Source organism: Ambystoma mexicanum, chromosome 7p (assembly GCF_040938575.1).
Source record: "Ambystoma mexicanum isolate Mex_15411 chromosome 7p, UKY_AmexF1_1, whole genome shotgun sequence".
NCBI classification, from domain to species: Eukaryota; Metazoa; Chordata; class Amphibia; order Caudata; family Ambystomatidae; genus Ambystoma; species Ambystoma mexicanum.
In genome coordinates, this window is record NC_090939.1 from 634743548 (window position 1) to 634768320 (window position 24773).

At 46.6% G+C, this 24773-nt stretch overlaps 1 protein-coding gene across 1 annotated transcript in view; it reads right to left on the reverse strand.

Annotated features, from left to right (window-relative positions):
- The window catches only part of LOC138526211 (fibrous sheath-interacting protein 2-like), a 1971501-nt gene extending 1961849 nt beyond the window's left edge, over positions 1-9652 (reverse strand). Inside the window, exon 1 of the mRNA XM_069636679.1 lies at positions 9603-9652. Within this exon, the coding sequence (XP_069492780.1) occupies positions 9603-9606 (4 nt within the window). The 5' untranslated portion in view covers positions 9607-9652. The remainder of the gene's footprint in view (positions 1-9602) is intronic.
- Positions 9653-24773: the final 15121 nt, after the last annotated feature.

The window sequence follows — 24773 nt, forward strand, 5'->3', positions numbered from 1 at the left end:
AACAGAAGGCCGGTACATTTTGGGAAGTTGATAATTCTGCTAAAAGTGCTGCGAGACACATGCAGCAGCACGTACGAAACCGCGCCGTTCAAGACAGCATTTGCGCTAGCATACTATGGAGCTTTCAGGGTAGGGGAACTGGTGGCCAGTAATACAGTGGCAGGAGACGGCCTGGCAAGGAAAGACATTAGTATTGGAAACAAGGGGATGTCTATAATGCTAAGGAAATCTAAAACAGACCAAACGGGGAAGGGGAGAGCAATAGACCTCAATTGCATCAGAGAGAAAGACCACTGTCCCAGATGCATCACCCAAGAATTCCTAGATCTTCGACCAGAGGTCGACGGGCAATTAGTAATACATAGGGACGGCAGCGCACTCAGCAGGTACCATTTTCAGGCGGTATTGAAACAGGCGGTGGCAAAAGCAGGATGGGATCCAGCCGAATTTGGGACACACTCCTTCAGGATAGGAGCAGCAACCTCTGCATGGGCGGGGGGCCTGGGAGCAAAGGGTGTGAGAAGAATTGGGGGATGGAAGTCGCAATGTTTTAAAAAATACATAAGGTAGGAACTGATACAACACTTATCTTCCCCATTTCCATAGAGGCCGGACCCTACAAATCGGCATGGATAGTGGGGCACTCTTTCGTGACCAGGGCAGGCAGGTGGTTGGAAGAAGAGAATCAAGGACTACATTTCAGAAACACAATCACATCCTGGTGGGGCCTCCCGGGTATGCACTGGGAGGACATTCACGACAGGCTGTCGGACCTGATAGGGTTCAGGGACCCCCCCCAAGTACCTAGTTATACATCTCAGAGGGAACGACCTGGTGAGCACAAATAGGGGTAAATTACAAAGAAACATTTGCGAGTCGCTGCATAGCATAGGCCGCAGCTGGTGGAAAACCGAGATTTTTATGTCGGAGATAATACCAAGAAGGGCCTGGTATGAGGCACAGAAGAGACAGGCAATCGAAATAGCCAGAAAGAAACTAAATAAATCAGTAGAAAAGTACTGCAAGAGCACAGGGCTGCACTTCATAAGACATGGCTTACACCGGAATAATCCGGACATGTTTCACCAGGATGGGGTACACCTATCAAAGAAAGGGATGGGGGTTTTCTCCGACAACATTTTTAGGGCATTCCAAGAACGGGGTTGTAGGTAGGGGGCTTTTGGGGGGGATCTGAGCGGGCGTGAGGAACACCCTCTCAGGTGTGGCTGCATGTGCCCAGGAACGAAGGCCCAGGGATAACAAGGACACAGGAGGAGCCTTGGGCAACTCCGGGACTGGACACAAGGTGCCCAAAATCATATGGCAATGTATTATTTTTGTTGTGTTGTATTTTCTGTAAGAAAATAAAATGCCTACGGCCTACAACTTTTCCACACACATAAGTTGTCTGTGATTTATTACTTAGGTAGGGATCTGGTAAGGGGAGCAAAGCGAGCCCACACTTCTCAACCTATGTGTGACTCGAGGGGGCGATTGGGTCCCTCGATGTTTCTCTGCCATTCCGCCACAAAATCGCATCAAACCTTTCTTGCGCTTCATGTGAGGTTTCATTCACATAGTCCTGGTGGCTTGAGCAGAACCAGAGCTTTATTCCGAAGCAATGGTGTTTAAGGCCCGGGCTACCGTAGGAGCTCACACGGAGAGATGCATCTCAACGTGTGCGCAACAGCGCCCCCCCAGGGATGTGAGGATTTATTAAAGAGATTTTGGTGCCGCTGCTAAGCCTGATGGGATAGAAGAGGTAGCAGAGAACTGCGTTATCTTTCTACCTCTACCTCTTGTAGATCTGGGGAATCTTCTTTGCCTTGCAGTAGATTGACCTCTTCCTCTTGGGCTGAAAGAGCCGTAGTAAGGAGAAGGTTTCATTTTCCTGGCTGAGTTGTCTGCTGCTGAATTGCAGTACTCAGGGACTTTGTCACTGCTTCTAAGCAATGTAGCTATTCAAGTGTATCATCAGCTTTGGAGACAAAAAGACTATGCCCATAGAAAGCCATATCCAGCAACCAGTCTTGTACATCTGGCAAATAATCCAGATTTCCTTAGCCAGGAGAAACGCCTTAACATTGAGCTGGTACTCATTGCCCTGGATAGGCAGTCAGAGGTGTTTAAGCCAAATTGCAGGGCCTGGCACATTGCGTCCTTTCAGTCGAAGACAATGATCAAGAATCCCGTTCTGTTTTGCCCTACTAGACTGTCCTCTGCACCCTGTTAAATGACCGCCCACAAGGTGTGGGTATATTTGGCTAAGGCACAGGCAGTGTGTACTGCCTTGAGAGCCATGCTCTGTCAAGCAAAGACCTTTTTTGCTCAGGCATCTATCCTTTTATCATCTCTGTCTGGGGGGAGAGACGTGTAGGCTGACGGCTTACCCCCTGAAGTGGCAGCATGGACTACCAAGCTCTCAGGGCTTGGGTGCTTCGTCGAGAAGTCAGGGTCTGAGGATGCTGTCCTGTAATTCTCTGTGAGATTCCCTCTTACTACAGACACCAAGCCGTGCTTCTGCTATAGCTCTATAAGAGGGTCTTTTAGGGCTGCATGAAATGGCAAAACTGGTTCTTTACTGGGTGCCTGTCCAGAATATTTGTTCAATCATATTTTCTCACAGTTTTAGCCGTGGGTCTCCAACCTAGGGCCTCAGTTACCATCCCCATGACCAACCTGTATCACGCATTAGGGAGCGCATGGGGGTCCTGCAGGTAAAGATTACACTTCAAAAGGGACTTCTTCTCCAGCATCATCCCAAATTCTCTCAAAGGAAGACATGAAATTCTCCTTCGACCTCGGAGTGTATTGTGATACTGAAGGGCTTTGAGTTTCAATGCCTCTGGGCTTCTCGAACAAGGCACCAGGGTGGCATCGAAAAGCGTTGAGACGGATATGACTGTCGTCAAAGATGGGGTTTTATGAGGCTTTTGTGGCTAACTACTTGGGTCTGTAAACGCAATGGACAAGCTCTTATTAGAGTCTCTTCTGGCTTTATTGTGCATGGTTGGCTACAGCCCTTTTTTCATTCTTGGCTCTGAACAGGAGCTCGATGTGGCAACTGTCTGGTAGACATCAGCATTTTTTACCTGATATATTCCCATTTATTTGCTAAAGCAAATTTTGATGGGAACCTTACCTGCCTTTGCAGTGAGGGTTCCAAAGACCAGCATCGTCTTCTCTTGTCCTTCTTCTACGAAGATGAGTGATGGGAATCACTCTGCGAGTTCAACCTTTTGTATTTTCTTGATTTTCCTTTGGACTTCTTGGAAAATCAATCATTGACTCGATCTCCTTCTCAGAAGGTTGCACCTTCGAGGGCATGGTGCTCAGTGACTTTGTGGAAGATCTTCTGAGCATCAATTTCGATCGTCTTTCATTCAAAGCCATCAGTGTCATGGATTGGCATAAACCGCAGTTGGCCGTTTAGTGATCGGCACAGAGACAACACAAGCACATTTTGTTAGGATCGGTGATTGGCATTTTCCCGTCACAATCCTCACAACGCTTGAAGCCTAAGGGCTTCAGTGTCGACATTTCAATGGAAAATTAGGGCCGCTCCAGAAAATGATAAGCTCCTGAGGTAGAAAGCTTTCCATTAGAAAGTGCTGTTATGTGGAAGGACTGGCCGGAATTGAATAGCCTGTCTGGTTATGTTTTAAGATTCTGGCATAGCATTTTCTACTGGGGATTAAGATTAAAGCAAACATGATACATGTTGTTATGTGACTAGACGGGCCTGAATTGCTGCAAGCAGACTAGTTACATTTTCTTTTGTTTACTAGGCATTAAGGTTAAAACAAACATGATAGGTTTTGTGATGTGGCTAGACTGGCCTATGTTTCTGCAGCGGTCTGGTTACATACATTTTCTTACAGTGGCATGGAACTTTTAGATGACCACCAAGGTTAAAGAAAACACCATAAGTGTTGTTATCTTGTTGATTTAGCGCATGGCCACTGTGTTGGCCATCGTTATCAGGACAGATTTCCTCTGTATCAATGGTAAAACCACTATCAGCACCAGTCTTATAGCTCTCAGCTCCAATAGGTTGAAGTGTAATTTTGTCTCCACCAGGGACCACAGCCCCCTTACCAGCCACTCATTCAGGTGTGCACCTTCCAGAGGGGCATCCGTAACCACAGTTGCCTCTGGCCACGTTGCCAGAAAGGTTCTCCTGCCATCAAGTTCTCTGTGTGGATCCGCCACAGGAGTTATTGTAAAACCCTGCTCAGGATCTGGATTAAGTTTGACATGCTGCCTGAGACCTGTGACTACTGAGACCTGAGAGCCCACTGAAGTCTCAGTCGAACCTCTGGCACCAGACAAATGAAGTTTATCATGAGGCCCAGAAACCGTAGAAAGTCCAGGGCTGGTAGAATGAGGACGTTTTGAAATGTCATGATCATCTGGGGAATGTGTAAAGACCTCTCCTTTGGGGGTAAAAGCCTTCTTCAAGGAGGAGTACAGGACATCTTTAAATAACTGGAGAGTTTGTGACAGTGCCGTGTGGGACTTTTAGAAGGATAGAAAAAAGCCCAGTTTGTGAAGGAGGTGGCAGGTCTGGCTGAGGTAATCCAAAGCCTGTTCCTGAAAATGGAATCTTACCAGCCAGTTATCTGGGGAAGACATAAAACCACCTTCTTCTTAGACTCACTGCCACCAGTGGAAACACCTTAGTGAAGACCCTCGGGGCAAAGGTTAGCCCGAAAGGTAGGACGCAAAATTAGTAACAGGTATTGCTAATCATGAACCTCTGGTATTTCCTGTGCTTGGATGGATAGTCACTTGGAGATAAGCGTCCTGGAGGTCCATTAACACCAAACAATCCTGAAACTCCTGAAATCCTATAGGGCCTGGAGGATCTGCGTTATAATCACTATCTTGAATTTGTCTTTCCTGAGGAACTTGTCCAAGCACCTCAGTTCAAATTGGGATTCAAAGCTCTGTCTTTTTGCGGCACCAGGAAATAGTGGAACCCTCACTTCTGGCACTGCTCTGAAACAGTGATCTTTATGGTGGCCTTCTCCAGCAGGCTGCCAATATCCTGCAGAAACAGCTGACCCGGTAGCCAACAAGAATGAGGGGATGGAGGAAGGGAGGGCAGTAGCCCTGAGTCATCACTTTGTGCACCTATGCATCCTAAGTAATGTGCAACCATTCCTCAAAGTTTTGGACCAGCCTCCCTTGATCTGCTGGGACCTGAGAGGTTTTACTGTAGTTATGGTTCATGGGAGATAGTAGTCGTGGCTGTCTGGGATCCCTTGCCACCTCCTTCTCTTGCTAGTCTTGGGAACCTTCTTTGGCCTTACCAAGGGAATGACTACTCTTTCCTCTTTGGCTGACAGAGCTGAATAGCTGAAACAGCTGGCCCCTTCAGGCTGGCGATGTAGCCTGAACAGGTTCTTGCCGCAATGCTGCTCTTAAGGACTTAGCAGCTGCTTTGAAGGCCTGAAACTTTCCGAAACTGCCATCCCCAAACTGCCATCTGCCTTCAGTTTAAACACGTGTTCTCTATAAAATGGCAATCTCAAGTAGCTTTGCCTGAACATCTGAGGTGAACCCAGATGTTCTATACCAAAAGAGCTAGTGCCCATGGATCGGCGGACTTAGTCTGCAGCATCTAGTCCTGCCTGAAGAGCCTGGCCTTCTGCTTCCGTTCTGTCAGAGACCAAGTCATTCAATCTATTTCTGATCTCATCTTCAGGCATATGGGCTGCAGCCTCAGAAATTACCACCCGCACAATATACAAATATTTAGCAAGGACGTAGGACACATTGATTGCTAAATGGCCGTACACCATGACACAAATACTTTTTTAGCCGAAACATCCATCTATTTTCCATTCCTGTGAGGCGGAAGAGTTGGAAATGTGACCGATGAGGCTGCCTGCACAACAAGGCTTTCTGGACACAGGTGCTTTGATATAAATTCTGGGTCAGCCGGCGCTGGTCTGTATTTTCTTATCAAGTCTGTATTGACAGCAGATGATGAACATGGCTTCTGCTATATTTCCAGTGTAGGGTATTTTAGGGCCACATCAATTGGGATTACTGGCTCTTTTGGTGGACCTTTGTCTATTATGTGCCTCATCAGGGGTTGGGGGGAGCGTCAAAAATGTGGCGGTAATGCTATTACCACTGCATTACCGCTCCGCCCAATCCTGAGTTTGGGCACAAAGCTGGAGATGTACCTCCAGCTCTGAGCTGGAAGTAAATCACCAGCTTTCCGCCCATTTTCTGCACTCTTACTGCCAGTGCTATTACCGCCAACGGTAATAGCGCCGAAACTCCCCAGAGTCTACGGACTCTCAAGAAAATGGAGAATTACTACCTTGCCACTACTCAGGATCTGGCACTAATAGTGCCGGACCAGGTAGGGGTAACGCTAATAGCATTGGCAGTATCCCAGCACAATTACCGCCGGGATACTGTTGCCGGCCACCAATGGGTTAACTTGTTAGCCCCCGCCGTTGGAGAGGCGGAGTTTATGACAGGGAGTTGGGGAACGAGGGGAGTTCTGTGTAAGGCACGAGAAGCGCCAGTTATTGTTACGGAGGTTGAAATAAAGACGTGTTTGAGAAACCCCTCCGTGTGCGCGTCCTCCTTTTCAGGCCTTGCAGAAGGCAACAGATACCACCAAGGCTATGAGGCCCATGTCTCTTAAATCGAACTCGGAGACAGGTCTCGAGGGTGGACCACACCCTAGTGCTTCGAAGGCATTCGACATAATGTGCCTATACGGCGCATTGAACAATCCAAAACTCACTCCAATTGAGGTAAATTGGTAAACATATTTAATGGCAAAAGAAACAAATCAGCAAAGCATACATCAGACACGACAGTTTACCATAAACAAATCCAAATACGAACATGCCCCTCTCAAAACACAGCAGTTCTTATGCTTATCTGAACACATTGAATCCAATGGGAGGGGCGTAGACAATGGTGCTCATTAGGACAATCTTAGGGAGTGAACTGTGGCTTTCTGCTAATCTTACAAACTCCAAACGAAAACTGTCACTTCTTCTGGCCTTGTGTGGGGTGGCCCACATGGTAGTTGCAGCTGTGTCTTGTTACAAAAGATATATGTTAACTTTATCTAGTTCCAAATACAAAGCAGTGTCATCTAGTTTCAACTGATCCAATTATAAAGGTTAGAGTGAAAAAAATAATCGAACCGTGCAGGGCATGAATAATGCAGCGAGAAGAAGAATTCTTGCTTATGTGTGCCAAGTGGAAGCATGTGCAAGAGTGCAAGCATCTCACAGCAAACATGGAGTTACACATCTAAACAGGCCAGGATAGTGTTACATTGCACTGGCCTAAGTAGTAGAGCAGCATTCATATTAATTTGATCTTTATTTGAACTTGGTACATATCAGATTATAACATGCATTGACCTTTTTTATTTTTCACCACAGCCCCTTCTTATGAGACCATGGGGGTCATTACATTCATTACATGTTCCCCAGTCTGGAAAAAAAATGCTGGTAAAATTGCTGGTAATTCTGCCACCAGCATTTTTCCCAGACCAGGGAAACACAAGTTTGACGGTGGGGGCCACGGATCTACCTCCAGGCCTAACCTGCCGGTAGATCAGGCCCCCCACCCGGCAAAAACATGCTGCAATCACCTCCCTGGAGTCATTTCAGACTCCATGGAATGGGGAGTTACCAGCATTCCTGCCACCTGTAATATCCCAGTAATACAGGGATATCAGGTGGCGCGAATACGGAATCTGTTTTGGTGGCATACCGCCGGAATTAGGTCTAAACATGTGATTCATGGAAGTGTTTTATAATGGTGCAATCCCATAGGAAAACGTTCCATGAATCAGGCCGTATGCACTCAAAACTCTGTACAACAATGCCTCTGAGGTTTTCATGAGGCTTACAGCGGCCTTCTGCATACAACACAATAAATACTTGGCCAGTAGGAATAGACAATATGCTCTGGTAAAATGGTTGATCATAGAGAACCAAATGAGATTGGCAACCAGGATCATAGGGACCATCCAGAGGAATTGTACTCCCAGTGAGTGGCCACAGTTGTATGTATGTGGGAAATGAGATTGTTACCTTAGTCAGGAATACATGTGAAACCTCTGACCCAACGAGAGCACACAATCCCTTTTTAGATGCGAAGATGGTGATTAACACTATTTATTTTTGTAGTACCATGGATACCTGTTCAGGGGTGATCTTGCAAAGAGACAAAGCTAACTTCTCCAAAAATAGGAAGAGTTTAGAGAACCTGTCTTGGGTCAGCTTAACGCCCAAAGTAGGCATTATGTATACATTGCCATCAGTGGAAGTCTCCCATTCAGATTCTCTTTTTCATCTGGGGATTGATGGAAATTTGGAGAATGACAGATAGTAGGCATGATGTAACCCATGTAGCAACACCCACTCCAAACCATGGGCATCCATGAATAAGCATTGACACTGCATATGAAGTAAGTTAGCCTCTATGTAGCATACCGTGACTCAACACACGTAAATTCTTTGCAAAGGAGAAAGTAAAATTGTTAATGGTCATAATGGCATGGTGGAAAGATAATGTTGACATCTAGTAACCCCCATGAATATAGACCATTGGTTAGTAAGCAGAGGAGACGTGTAGCTGGAGCAGAAAAATGAATTGAAGCAGGTTTCTATGGAAGCTGAAAAGGGGGAGGACAAATCTGGAGGGCCATTAAACCCCATTTGGGAAGGCAGGCTTTGGGACCACAAGTGCGCGACACCACTGTAAGTTCACTGTATACATCTCCCCAGTTGAAAGGAACAGGGGCTACAGGGAATCCAGAGTCCAAATCATGAGGTAAATGAGCACAGATCTAGCGATCAAACACCCAGAATGCACAAAGGAAAGTATTTTTTGTTGTCAATCGAAGAGTGTGTGTCAGGGCCCGGTGATTCATAGCAGGTGGTGTTAAAAGTAACAATGGTAGTTGTAAAAGACAAGAATAGAAATTGTACACAAATGAACAGGATGTGATAATGACTTGGATATAACAAGCCTGTTATCTTTAGGCTAAATCTTGAAAGTCCCAAAAGGGACTGTTCCAACGGATAAGGTCGAACAAAGGACATTGTTCAAGAGTTCCTTTTCTCCAAGGGTGATCCAGGAATAGAGTCAATCAGGATCCCCACACAGCTATGAGGACATCCATGCCACATCCGATGTCGAGGAGTACACGCGTCAAAGGAACCTAACGCTGAAGTCGCACAACACACGCTGGTGGTCAAAGGTTTTTTGTGACCAGCTGAACCTGCAGGAATATATCTAAAATGAGGACTCCGGGCAAGGATACCACTATCCATTAGAAACTTTAAAAAAATATATATATATATACAAAAATCCCAAAGGTACTTTAGTGTCACCTCACAAGCATGCATGTATAAATGAGGGGGTAAGTGTGACCCTGGAAATGGTTGCGGAGACAATGAACATTTAAAAATAAAAACAATTTGTGAGGTTAGCACATAAACCAAAAATATTATGACGATGCTGATTTAAGTATAAATAACCAATGCATCACGGTGTCAAATAAATAAAAAAAGATCAACTAATATCAATAACTTGACAACACTTACCCATTTTGCTCTCTGTGCTCAACTCTTCCTTCACATCAGTAGAAGTTATTTGGTCCTGCATGACATTAGAAAATAAAGAAATAATGTATTTTAAAAAATCACGAAACTCCAGCCATTAAAATACTGGGCATTTTAGCTTTGATTTGTTAAACCCCATACTGGTATGACTTGCAAAGGGAATCTACCTCGAGGCTTGTCAACGCTGCTTTAGTGTGAAATAAACCTGCATCAGGAGCATGCATGAACCCTGTGCTGCTTTGCACAACTACAATATCAACCAACACTGGGTATTTAAAAAAAAAAAGAAAAATGTAAGGTTACTACTACCTGTAAAAAGTTAAAGTCTACAAACAGTACTGCTAACAATAAGGTTTAACATATTATTCAATACCGAACCTAATGTAAAATAGAGGCCACTAGAAATGCAACTTTAAAAGAAGTTTGGCGGTAGCCGTGCCGGTATAACCAGCAGGCTGCCGCCAAACCTCCGAAAATTTCCGGAGCCTGCGAATGGGCAATTACCGGGTCATTACAGCCCTGCCGGACCTGGTAATTGCCCTTTCACGCGCGCCGGAACTGAATGTTCCCCATTCCCATTTGAGTGCCGTAGGGCTCAATGGGAATGGGAAGGTCGGATGCACCGGCACCCGGTGCATCCGACATGCACTGCTCGCGTGATACGTTAGTCCTGGCAGCCGCAATGGCACCCGCAAGCAGAACTTGTATTTTGCCGGTCCAGAAACTACGGTACTGGCATGCTTACCGGTACCATAGTTCCCGGACCGGCAAACTTATAATGAGGCCCGAAATGCCAGGAGCTCTAACAGGCTGCCATTAGGGAAGTAAGCACTCAATTAAGACCCGAAGTGGGAACCACAAATTCTTTTGGCGAAATGCAATTGTCAATCCTTTCAGGAACTGATGAGAAATTAGAAGAAATACCTCTGCTCAGATGTCCTCCAAAAAAGGCAGCAAAATAATCTTCATTTGTTTCAATACTTTCACTTGACTTGGCCAAAAGAACAAATTACTTACCTGGGACAATGTTCTTTCTGAAGGATTGCTCCACCCATAGAGTCCTCATTTTCAAATATAACCTGGCTGGCGCAGCTGGCATCAGAAAATGTTTCCCAGCAGTGGGCATCATATGCCTTGGCGCCATGCAACTTCGGTGGTCCTCTCTTCGACTCTGGAAATGATGGTGTCTGTAGTATATATATGGAATAGCAGACCCTGTCACCTCAGTCCCACCCTGTTTTCCTCCTGTGATCAGCTGCTGAGGGAACATATTGGAAAACCTCTTACACCAAAAAACAGCAACGTCGCTCTTTGAAAGCGGGGATGGTTGAAGGGCAATGGGGAATCTTTGTGCAGATACATCCATCCGAAAGAAAGTATTTTTTATTACTCAGGTAAGTATATATTTTTTTTTAATTTATTAATGTGTTTTGGTTTAACTTAATCTTTCACATTACAATATAAAAATGTAAGATCAGTATCCAATGCATATGCAATTAAATGACATTCAACATCAAAATTAAACAAATTAACTTATCTTGCACACTTAAGTTTTAACCTCTTCAAACAAAATGTCCTTTAAAATGTAATTGTAGGGGAGGCCACCAGGGGGCACAGGTAAGATGGATGCCTGATCAGGCAGGTCCGGTCCCTGTCCTATAGAACTGAAATTTGGAAGTGGACAGCGAACCCCAGGACCCATGCCAGAGGAGCAGGAGAGAGGTGGCTGCCCCACCCACCTTCCTCCTCCCCCCGACAGCGTAAGAACAGTGGCACACCCCGTCCAGAGAGAGCCCCGCACCACGAGGGGACCGTCAAAGCCGATTCTATGACAAGACAGGAGGCTCATATTATGCATTACAATCTTTACTCTAAAACCACAGCAGCAAAGAAAAAACTTTTACAAACAAAAAAGTTTCATCAACAGAACTAGATAGAGTTCAATGTCAATGCATGGGGAACTCCCCAAACCATCATGGAGGACAGGTCATGCCCTGCAGGGGACCAATGAGCAGGGACCCTCCTCTATATATGTCCATTACTCTAACCCCAACCCCTCTTTCTTTGCTGCTGACACCACAGTTAAGTCCCCCTTTTAGTGTGCCTTACATGTTAGTCAGTTGTGGCATATGAATACTGTGTATATATTTATATTATATTTATATTATATATGGTGTGAAGGCAGTGTTTACTTTATAGTATGGCTTACTGTTTTCATCTTGGGAAAATGTCTTTCCTTATGTTATATTTTACTCGTTTTTATTGTGTTATCAATGAGTCGCGTGCGACCGGAGTCTTGTTTATGAGGTTTTCCCATTGGTGAAGCGAGCATTCTGCTTCTAATGACACATTTTTCCTTTTGTTTGTCCAACGCGCGCAGTCTCTTTGAAGCTCTCGCTCAGACCCGTCACGCGTGGATTGATGGCAATTAGCAGAGCTATGATGTTTTATTACATTTTATGGGAGCCGTGCGGCGCAGGTCTTTTGAAGCCGTTGGCTTCAGACCTCTGGCGCACAGGTGATTTATTACTTCATCTTGCCATCGCGTGCCTTCCAGAAGCTTTTTGCTTCAGTCCCGGCGCGCAGCGGGAGGTTTCATTTAGTTTTAGTGTCGGCTAACCACCGACCGGCCCCTCCCTCCCCGGAAACCTCGCGCTCAGGAGTTTAAAGCTTTGCTTTAATCCTGAGGTGGGGGGGAGAGGGCTGGAGCAGTTTTCCTGTGCCTAGGGGAAAGTGCAGCACATTTCCTTATATTGTGTTGCTGCCTGCCGTCTGACTGAGACTGTGTTATTCAAAAATGGGTAACTGACTCTCTCTAATGCTTTAAGAATACTTAGGTTCACAAGGTGCATACCGCACAATTGCAAGCAGGGGAAGCTACACTTCTTTATGCAATAGTTACCTAGCAGGGGAGACTCCATAATCTCTAAGGCGGTTCTCCCAGCATGAAGCTCATTCATTACACACTGGATGGGCGGACCCCTGCGATGTCCCCAAATGCGAGCAATGGTGCCTGCGGGTTAGTAGCGCATATAAAGGCTAAATAAATTTAAGTTTACCAAAAGTGAGACTTTTTTCCTTTTTCAAGGAAGATGAATGTACATGTTCCATGAATAAACACGCTTCAGTCCTCACGCGCAGCCTGGCAGCAGTTGTTGCTTAAGGGCTGCGCAGGGGGAGGAGGGAGCTCATGTATTATCCATCTCCCTCGTGAATTGAGTTAATTAAATTAAGAGAGTATCTCTTTCACTATTTATGGCAATACAAGATTGCTGCGCTGGAAGTTTTCGGCACAGGTTTTATGAGTGATGCTGCCTGCGCGGCTTCAGGCTTCGCCTGAGTTTGGATACGAGGTTTGTTCCTCAGGTGCTGCTGGTTTCCATACCCTGCTAGGGTGAGCAGCTTGAAGTGCGCTTGCTCAGCGTATTCCTCTATTACAGCAATACTTGGCCTGCTCGGCTTCAGGCTTCGCCTGAGTTTGAATAAGAGGTTATTTCCTCATGTGCTGCTCATTTTCACACCCTGGTAGGGGGAGCAGTTTGAGTACACTTACTCAGTGTATTCCTCCCTAAAAGTCAGCAACTTTGCTTGTGTGCTGCATATGGCATTGGTGATTACCTTAACTAGTTGTGTGCCATAACCTGCTCGGTTTCAGGTTCTACCTGAGTTATAGTGCGAGGTTTCCCCCTCGTGTACTGCTGATTATCACACCCTGCTCGGGCGAGCAGTTGAAGGCACACTTGCTCAGTGTTTTTCCCCCTTAAAGTTGGCAACTTTGTTTAGGTGCTGCATGTGGCAGTTGTCATTATCTTCCCTGTAGGTGTGCTGTCACCTGCTCGGTGACAGGCTTTGCATGTGTCCTCCTGCGAGGTGTACCCCTCGTATACTGCTGGTTCCACACCCTGCTAGGGTGAACAGTTGAGATGCACTTGCTCAGTGTATTTGTTGCTAAACAATATGTTTGCTTGAGGCCTGGAACACAGTTGCTTTTTCAGAATTGTCAGTAACCCGGACAACTTCTGTAAGGGGGGTTGGGACCCCTGTGAGGGCGTAACCCCTCGTCCTTGGGTATTTTATATTTGATATATTTATATATATGTTTTTATATTATTTATATTTATTTAATACTTTAAAGAAAAGAGTGTGTGGAGGTAGTTGTAAACAGACCCATGTGGGGGGATGTACCTTCCTCTCTAACCATCACTCTGGTGTTATCCTTCGTCTTTTAGTAAATTTCTGTCTCCCTTTACCTTAGTTAGTTTCAGGACAACTCAGTCCTTTCCTTAGGTTTTGCTTCACCGATCTCAATTTCTCCACCCAATACCCGTGCTGCTTAAGCTACAGTATTTTCTCTCAACATGAGGAAGATAAAAGAGGATGTGTTATGCCTCTATTGAGGTCTGCAGGGCTTAGGGCTCTCCTTAGTGGGGATGTGTTTTTTCCCCCTACTTTGTCCCATTGGACATTCGTTATTCTACTGGATTTTGGTGGAGACAGGGTCAGCTCGAGGGTAACTGTTCAGTTGTTGCGTGACAAGTTGTGCAACCATGTTTTACTTGGATGGAGTGTTTGGAAACACTTGATGGTATCAGATAGACGAGTTGCCAAATAATTACTTTATGGCGCCTGCCCCATGGTTTTCCTCCCAAAGCTTGGCCTATGGTTCAGCTAACCGTCTAACAGTGTGTTGCAACTTCTCCTCTGCTCAAGGAGTACAAGCAGGCTTCTGTACCCTCAAGAGCGTTACTTAACCTCTTTAGTTCTACTTATATATATATTTTTTTCTATAGTGCAGCAAATAGAGTGCTGTTTTTCACATCCGTGCTGACCCTACTGATACAGATTCCTAATTTTGGAAAGGTCTAAATCAGTCTTTTATGCTGCTGAGATCGATAAGTGAACACCTCACACCACACACCGTTCGTAGTAGTGATAAGCACCACTCGTATACCTGAGGGTTCTTAGTACTGTATAAGTACTGTTTTGCTATGGACAATGTGCTTAGTTTTTCCTTCCCCTGATTCCCTTAGTGGCCAGTCAGCCTTACATGAATACAGTGACTCAGACCTCAGGGTTTGAGGGGACAGTGGTCCCAGATTTCTTTCTCAACCTTGCATTTACGGGGCATTGATAATTATCCAGCGTCCTTTCCCCCTCATTCCCCTTCCCGCCATCCTTGGGGGAGATTGCATCGTAATAATACACCTCTGGGTGGATGGTTTGCGCTTTTCCTTTTTACAGGAGTTCTGACGTGTGACCAGTGCAGACTCGCACTGAGCATTTCCCTTCCATCAGTTACTTTCCTTTGTGCTAATTTCTGGTATTTCAATAAGTTAAGCGGAGCCTGTCCATGGTCAGGGGATTGGTTAGAGGCTAGAGTGTATTTATTTCTCTTAAGGGTGTAAAGCGGGGCTTTAATGTGGTCCTCAGGGTAGCTTTCTTCTGGGTTGCAAGGTTTTTCCCTTGGATAAGTAGGGGAGGTTTCTCCTCTTTTGGGAGGGCTCAATATCCGTTGGTGGGATAGAGGGGTCTGGGAGTGATACTAATCCCCCATCCACGTTATTATGACCCTCTATCACGATGCGTTCCAGCGTCTATACATTAACTATCAGAAGGTGTCTGCCGCTACGATTCCCAGAGTGCTGGGATATATATTTGGTTAATGACTTGATTCTCATAGTCACCTGCATGGCAGGTGGACCTTTGGGTTTTCACAAGAGTTTGTTTGCAGTAAGGTGCCAGCTCAGGGTGCTGTGAGCTTCAAGGATCTGCAAATTGGCTGAAATATAGGTTGGACCTCTTCTCGTGTGCAACTTCAGTTTAACTGTTTAGTGATCAGTTCTTTGCAGTTTAGAGTCTTGCTAAGACTTTGGAATTTTGGTGTCCTCCTTCGGTTACTAATCCTCTAGGGGATTTATCACCAGGGAGGAGGGAACAAGGTTCAAGCACCGGGCATATCTACAAGGGGGTTTAGATATGACTATAATGGTAGCGATTGGATGTCGGATACATTTTTTCTCCTTGCCAAGTTTGGCCTCTTAAGGATCAGGTTTGTAAATATCTGCCTTTTGTCATGGTAGCAGAGTCCTTCTTCAAGAGTTCGGGAGGTCTGAAGGTCTCTGTGTTGGCGGTTTGACGGGTTTAGCTTCTCAGGTGGGGCCCCTCTCTTCCATTCTGCTTCTGCCTCCAGAAGACTTCCCTCCTTAGTATACACTTATGTCTGAAGACAATTGTAGGTTAATTCTATTGCTTTTCAGCTCCGCTCAGGATGGATTGTCCTATTACAAATTTATAAAGTGACTTTTTACTCCCATTTTACCTTTTGAAGATTTGTCTTTCCCTCTTGGTTCCCCAGTGTAGTTCTGTGACATGCCCTGTTTCTAATGTGATATCTTCCTTTAATGCATGGGATGGAACCTACAAGACTTTCACCCATATGGGGTACTTTTCTTTATCTCCAGGAGAGCTAGGTGTTTGTTTTCTTTGGTTTGCTTTCTAGGTTCCCAAAGATGGTATGAATTTAAGTGTTTTGAATGTTTGATTGAACAACAGAGGGGTTTATTTCAGATGGGTTTTGTCCTAACCTATTAGTATAGGAAAACTTTGTTAAATGTTTTCCCCTCTTTTAACCAGTTGGTTTTGGTGGCCTGTAAGGAACGCTGGAATTGGCACATTTCCTGTTTTCTTGCAGTGGATTTGACTATGCCTTATAAGACAGTTTTTCGGGCAACTTAGTCTTGGGCAATTCTCTGGCGGTCAGCAGACTGATTTAATGAAAGCATTTAAAAAATGTTTCCTTTCCTATTATTTTATTATATTATTTATTATATTGGCTCTATTGTATGGATCATGTTGTACTAATGAGATGCAAGGGCTTTGAACCTGCATAATATGAGCCTCCTGTCTTGTCATAGAATGACTAATCCCCCACCCTAACGTGAGATGGGGGTTTAGATTCTATTAAAGACAAGGAGGCGATTATTATCCCACCCACCCACCTTGGATATGATATGATATGATATGACAATTGTGATACGCATGTACACAGGTGGTTCAAGTGAGAACATTCTTTGGTTTGTTCTTCCCATCCACCCACTCTTCTTGCTTGTTGTTCTTACAGCTATGAGTTGAGGTTCTGATCAGGAGTGTGGCTTGCAGTTACAAGTTCTGGAGTGGGTGATTTCAGGTGAGAAGTCCTATCCAGAAGAACTTCGTCATATCTTCAGGCTGCGGAAAGGTTGAGATCTCCGGTTTCGCTGGAACCTTTCTCCGCGCTACACAGTTCAACCGTTCCATTGGGCGTCTGGTGCAAGACAGCTGCAGAAAGAGGGGTTGGGGTTAGAGTAATGGACATATATAGAGGAGGGTCCCTGCTCATTGGTCCCCTGCAGGGCATGACCTGTCCTCCATGATGGTTTGGGGAGTTCCCCATGCATTGACATTGAACTCTATCTAGTTCTGTTGTTGAAACTTTTTTGTTTGTAAAAGTTATTTCTTTACTGCTGTGGTTTCAGAGTAAAGATTGTAATGCAAAATAATCGCCTCCTTGTCTTTAATAGAATCTAAACCCCCATCTCACGTTAGTGTGGGGGATTAGTCATTCCGAAGCAGAGGCCCGCCACACAGTAGGCGAGAAGGGCGAGTGATCGATCAATGGTGGCGCAGCGACCCGAGGCTGCAGCGGTGAGTCCCCTGCTGAGAGGAGCCGTAGTGTCGGGGAGAGGCAGCGCTAACGAGAGGGAGCCCCGGCTGTCCCCGGGGGCGCAGAAAAAAGCAGCCGCATGGCGGAGCGACCGCAGTGAAGCCAGGAAGCAGCACGGCACGGGGGAGGACGTAGCAGGAGAGAGGTGGATCCACCCCACGTACCGGCAAGGAGCGAGGGCCGGAAAGGGAGACAGCCCCGCTAGGACACAAGGCAAAATGGAAGTGAGGGGAGAGAGGCAACACATGGCAGAGGAGTGCAGAGACCAGGCATTATCCCCCACGGGACACTGGTTAACGTCCACAGAGCGGATCCCCGGGAGTGAACCAAGTGAGCAGCGGCAAGGGGTATGAGGAGCAGGAAGGAAGTGGCTGCCCCTCACACGTATACCAGTGGGGACACAGAGTCGATAAAAATTAAGGCCTGCTCTAGGGCACCGGTCGAGGAGGTGCATGGGGGCAGAGAGGCTCAGGGACACAGCAGAAAAAGCAGGAGGAACACACAGGGCACAGACCGGCCAAAAGTAGTGTGCTCCAGAGGATCACACAGGCCTAGCATTAACCCCTAACTAGTCAGTGGGGGCACGGGTGGCCCTGGAGCTACATGAGACCCCAGCAGTGAGGCCAGGGAAAGGTGCGAGGTGTCCCAGGAAAAAGACACAGGTGACAAGGAAGAGCCAGGGGGAGAGGGACAGCCCCACTCCCGCAGGGAGACATTCGCAACACCAACCATGGCTAGAGTGGAATCCGCAACAACGTGGGGCCGGTACCGGTCAGAGATTGCTGATAGAGCAGGAAGGAGGACATAGGGAACAGAGCTAGGGGAGAAGGTCCCCCTAAACCCTGTCACACCCTGGTGGGAGAAGTGAACAAGACACAGAAAGAAGAAAGAGAAGCAAGGTGGAACACCACAGAAGAACCCCAACAACACTCGACCCCCACCAAGTGAATGACTGGGAAGATAGCTCTCTCGAAGTTCCAGTACCTAGACAAAGGGGTCATGGTGGCAACAAAGGCAGAAGGGGGATCCCACCCATGTGCCATGGAAATAAGGACAAAAAAAGTGACATTCAAGTGACACTGGAGGAGATGCATGGAATGTGCACAGACATTGGGGTGAAAGTGGCAGACCTATGGGAAAAAGTAGGCAATCAGGAAGAAAGATGGGAGGGTATGGAAACAAATCAAAACCAGACTGTTTATCTGAAATTGATCTCTGTACGACCGCATTTCAAATGTAACCCTGCAGCCTCTTACAAGTATCTGAATAATGTAATTAGAGAACCATGCACGCATATCTAACCAATGAAGGGGAACTGTAACAGTCACTCACCTGACTATTGTATATACTGCATCCATGCGGGCCAATGTAACCGATTGCCCACCTGTGTGGTGCAACGAAGACGCATTCCTGTAACAGCGCCTCGATGCCCCCGGGCTGTGTGAGCGCTTTATAAATGCAAATAAATAAATCAAGCCTCAGCAAGTGTGTTGGAATCCCAAATAGAGATCTGCTTTCGGCACATTGAAAGGAGGGAGTATGACCTAGGGCTCAAAGGTATATAGAGGACCACGAGAGACGCAACAACCTCTACTTTTTTGGACTAGAAGAAAAAGAGGGGGAATCCGCAGCTGGTCTTGAAAGAAAATTAAAAAAATAATGGGGATCGTCCGAGGGGCCAAAGAAGGCGAACAAGTGGCTATAGGCCGGGCCAACAGGGCAGGAGAGGTGCCAGAAGACCCTGATCGGTCCTTGCAAAACTACACTATTACCGAGACAAGGTCGATATCTTGAACAAAGCAAGTAGAATGGGGATCATTGACTGTGAGAACTCTAAAGGGCCTATCTTCCAAGATCTTTCAGCACAAACCCTCCTTAGATGCAAGAAATGTGGTCCCATAACATGGCAGCTCCAGGAAAAAGGGGTGCGATACAGGTGGGGATACCCCTTCATACTCATATCCGAACTGGGGGGAGAGAGATACCAGTTGGTGCACGAGGAAGACATCAAGAGGGCCACAGAGGATTTAATAGGACACACGCAAGACCAACTAGGCGATGGAGGAGGGGTTGAGCCAGCCAAAAGACGTGAGCCCAGAGGCCCAAAGATGGAGCAAGGAAGGTGTAAAACACAGGGGGCCAGGAAATTTCAGAAGCTCAACACTCCGCCTCCCAGACAAGAGCCGACCTGAAGGGATATGCCTCACCTGGACATCAGTGGTTCTGACTAGGGGGCCCGAGGAGCTCAGGCAGCAAGGCTCTGTTTAATGGTCTAAAGTTGTTTTTCTGGAGGAAGTGTTGAGGCGAAACATGGGAGCGGGCAATATATATAGTTGAGAAGACAGAGTTGTTGGCCGTTGCCATGTTACTGTTCAAATTGTTCAACGGGGGGAAGACATCAGCGAACCATAGACCTGATCCTGGGGGCAGGGGGGAATTGACAGAAAGGGGCTCACACCAGGCAGGCGATAAGGGGTAGAGGGGTTGGGCAACGCTACAAGGATATTTGTTTGGGAAAGTTTAAAAATAAGGTGAAAGACAAATGCTTCATGTTCCTTCCCTTTTGCTTTGGTCTTGTTTCCCCTTGCCGACCACCAGTCCACTGCCGGGTCTGCTGTCGGGTTGAAGTCCCCTCCCACTATCAGCGTGCCCTCCCCCATTCCTCAATTATTTACGCAGGAATGCCAGCTGATGCACATTAGATGCATATATGGAAGCTACAGTGATTAAGCCCCCCTCGACCTGCCCTTTGACTGCCACCAACCTACCTCCAAAGCCCCTCTTAACCTGCACTTCCCTTAGTTGCATGGTTTTTGATAGGACAATTCCCACCCCTTTTTTTTTGCTTGTCTTGTGTGTGGCCCAAAAGGTCTGCCCCACTGCTAGTCCCTTGAGGGGACGTTCTCCCCCCCACCTGTAGTGTGTTTCCTGTAGGAATAGCACCGCTATGTTGACTTTGCGGAGCATGTTTGACATGAGCGGTCTTTTGTTCGGTGAGTTCAGTCCCTTTATATTTAACATTGCCACTTTCCGGTTAACCATCTACCCTTGTTCGCTTTCTCTCTGTGCGCCAAACCATGGTTTGACCTTTCCCCCGGTTTGGTTGTGCGGTTGTACTGCATTTCACCCTCCCCCCTACCTCCTTATCTATCCATTCCCCCTCCCCTTTATCAATATGAGTTCTGCTTACAGTTCTGATTTCCCTCTGTGTCCCCAACCCCCGCCTACTCCCTCTCTCTACTTCCCGCCCTCCCACCCTTCCCCGTTGAGGCGTTAGGCCTCCCGCTGTTGTATGTCTGGGCTTTATGGCCGAACCGCTTGAAGACCACTTCTGGGTGGATTTATGTAGGTCTAGGTTCGCCCAGGCAGGAGAGTACACCTTCTCACCCCCACAACACCATATACCAGGATCAACATCCTATTGGCTCCCGAAGAACAGGATGCCATGGTGCCATCACTGAAGGTGGAAACAGTGACATGGTCGGACAATTAGATGGTTACAACAGACTGGTGGTTGGAAGAGGGGAGGAAGGGATGCCCACGTTGGAGGTGTAACAACAGCCTCCTTAGGGACCCAGTATTCAGGGACTTCCTCCAGATAGAAATAACACAATATTTTGTAGTAAATGACACAGGGGAGACAAACTCAAAGATGGTTTGGAAGGAGGCCAAGGTGACAGTGAGGGGCCTACTCATAGCGTAAAGGGCCCGAAAAAGAGGGAAAGGGCACTGATCGAGGGGAAGATATGAGAACAGCTGAGGGACATGTGGACAAGGCTGACAAGACCGGGAGAATACAGAGAGTGTTTACTGGGCACAATATGGGACAAGAGGCAAGAATTGCACTTGCTCCTGATAGGGGAAGTGGCAAAAAAGCTGAGATACACTGAACAAAAGTTCTACGACACTGCTGGCAAACAGAGTCCGAGAATGTAGGGGAGACAGGAGGGATCACTGGGTAAAGGATGAAAAAGGGGCGACACTCGGATCTGAGGGCCATATCCCGACCACTTTGCAGACGTCTACGAGGCATTGTACTCCCAAACGCTAAATCCTCAGGGATGGGAGATCAAGGAATATTTGGGCAGGATCCCCATCCCCTGCCTCACGATAGAGGGGAAATCCATGCTCGAAGCGGAGATAACAGGAGGTCAAGAGGGCAATAGGTAAGTTGAAAACAGACAAGGCACCCAGGGAAGATGTCTACTCAGTGGGCTTTTACAAGCAGTTCCAAGACACCATAGCGGGGCCCCAAGCAAAGGTTTTTAACTCCATAAAGGGAGCCGAGGACATGCCCCCTACCTTCTGGGAGGCGCTTATAACGGTGATCCCCAATTAAGGCAATGATAAGGTGGAATGGGCCTCATATAGGCCCATATCATTGCTCCCCTGGCGAAGGTCTTTAACTCCATAAAGGGAGCAGAGGACATGCCCCCTACCTTCTGGGAGGCGCTTATAACGGTGATCCCCAATTAAGGCAATGATAAGGCGGAATGGGCCTCATATAGGCCCATATCATTGCTCAACGTGGATGCAAAGATCTTCACAAGGATCCTGTCGTCCTGTCTGGAGATACACCTCCCCGGCCTTATAGACCCAGACCAGACAGGATTCATTCAAAATAGGCAAGTGTCCAATAACCTAAGAAAAACCCTACACATCCTATATGACCCGACAACGCAAAGAGGGGGGGCCCTGGTCCTCTCCTATGAGGCCTAAAAGCCGTTTGATAGGGTGAAATGGTCATTCACTAGAATGAGGAGGTAGGGATGGGAGATGGGTCAAGGCCCTATACCATACCCCGAGGGCAAGAGTAACGGTGAACAGGAACATGTCGAGGACTATAGGATGCCCTCTGTCCCCACTGCTGTATGCCCTGTTGATGGAGCCATGGGTGATAAACCTGAGGCAGTCAGGAGACATAGCCAGAGTACACATAGGTGGAAAAGAGTATAAGGCAAGACGATGCATTGCCCTACCTCACTAGCCCGCGGTCATCTGTGCCAGCTCTCTTAGAGCGGCTGAAAGAATATGGGGAACTGTCAGGATTTCCTGGTCAACCTCTTCAAATCAGTGGCATTCCTAATAGGAAATGGGAACTGGCAGACATAGACTGGGTTGGTAAATGGGGATTCCAGACACAACAGGAAGGCTTCTGCTACCTGGGGATAGAAATTACAAGGGAACCCGAGAACCTATTTGGGAGAAACTCCCCCTCCCTGTGGGAGAAAATACCTTGGGTAGCATGCAAGGTGCTCCTGTTAACAAAAGAGGATGGGGAGTAGGACTCCCGAACATAGGAGCATATTACAAAGTGGCCCAGCTGTGGATCATGGTTGACCATCTGGATCACAGCACAAAGAAGCAGTGGGTCCATATGGTCAATGCCATCCTACAGCCGGTAACACTGGGGGAGGGGATGTTGGTCCCACAAAGCGAAATCCCTAGACTAATATTACCTCATCCCATCTTAGAATGTTCTGGTCGATCTGGCGGGAGGGAAGTGCCACTCGCTGGTTGTCAACCTGGCCCTCTCCCCTCAGCTTTATTTGGGCACCACCCATACAAAATCACATAACAGACCCTCTGACGTTCCAACAGTGGTATGAGGTGGGGCTCTCCATGTCATGGCAGTTGTGGGGAGAGGGAGAATTTATGTCATTAAACAGACTCAAGGGATGGCTGGAAATTAAGTGTCTCTCACCCTTAAAATATCTACAGTTAAAGGGAGTACTGACGAGACCGGTGTGGAGAGACAATCTATCCCGAGAACTCACCCCCTTTGAAAAGGTACTGTTACAAGAAACAATACCAAAGGAAGGATTTCCAGGCTGTACAGAGAGCTAAGGAGGGTTGAACCCATAGATATCTTGCCAGCACGTGGGAAATGGGTGGAAGACCTAGGAATTGGAATAAACAACCAGCTGTGGGGAAAAATGTGCAGGGGGTGAAGAAGACCACATTATCCATGCCATATAGAATGCAGGCATTCAAACTATTGCACAGATGGCATTATCCGCCAGCAACACTAGCGAAAATGTATCTGGGGTGGATGCCCACTGCTGGCGCTACGGGAGTGCGAAGGGGGATTACTATCATATGCGGTGGAAATTCTCACTAATCCAGACATTTTGCAAAGAGGTGCTGGGGTGGTTAAGGGGACTGGGTGGGATAGACACACTCAGAGAACCCAGTCTTCTGCTGTTTGGGGTGTGCAGGAAGGGAGAAGGAGGTGGAGGAGGGTCACATGATCCACACTCTGTTGATGGCAGTGAGATGCTGTATAGCTCAACATTGGAAGAGGGAAAGCGTGCCCACAGAGAAGGAGTGGGTCCAAAAAATAAGGTCCATCTACGATCTGGAATACCTAACACATCTCAGACGAGACGAGGACACACATAGAAGGGATCTGGCTGCCCTTCTTCAATAAATACGGTTGATAGCTCACCCAGGGAGGAAAGAAAAATTTGAATACGTAGTAGTACCCCGGTTGTCAGAAAGTAACAGAGGAGTCTAGTTGAACTGCATACAGGGGGGAGGGAAGAGGAGGGCAGGGAGGGGAAACGAAACAACTTGTATATGTTGTACAAATTGGTGATAGTGTTGATGGATCAAAAATGCAAGAATTTCAATAAAGATTTGATTAAAAAAATTAATTTCATTGTAGCTATACAGGGTGGGATTTGGTTTCCACTTATTATAGATTTCCAAATTTCAGATGTCTGCATGTATTGAAAGGACTCTGTATATTTTCTAAAGTGCTTTGTCCGTTGCGATTTAAGATTCAGACAGAATATACAAAGATGTTCCAATGTTTCCACTTTTAAATCTTGATCACAATAGCTACAAGAGTTTACCCTTACTCTTAATTTGGATCTTACACATTTTATCCCTCTAGTCGGGAGGAGATTCAGTTTACATCTTTGCAAATTGTATCCCCAGTATTTATCTGGGGATTTCCTGTGATAAGTTGGGATACACCTAACTCTTTTTTCAATGAGGTGGGAGAAGCAACATCATTTATATTTCATACAATCCTCCTTTGTTTTGATCTCATCCCTTGGGCTTGGCTTCTTTTTTGTTACATGAGGGAACCCCCTTAGTTCATCTTCTGTTGCCTCGAAAATTCAGGAGTGCAAATGGTGTCTCCTCCCTCCATTGAGTTAACATGGTGCAAGACTCCTTTACCATGATCTCATTAAACCTTTGGATGGAGAAATTACTTACTGTAATGTTCTTTCTATGAATTCTTCTCCCGCAGATTCCTCACCAGATAGATATCTATTCCAGCGTCAGCTGCTCAGAAAACTTTTTGACTTGGGGTGTAGTTCACTTCGACTCGACCGTTGATCCGCCCTGACTCGATGCGCGTTCATCGGCTCCGGACGTGATGTCAGTCGTCGTACATATACTGCATCACTACATTCCCATACCTCAGTTCCCACCTTTTT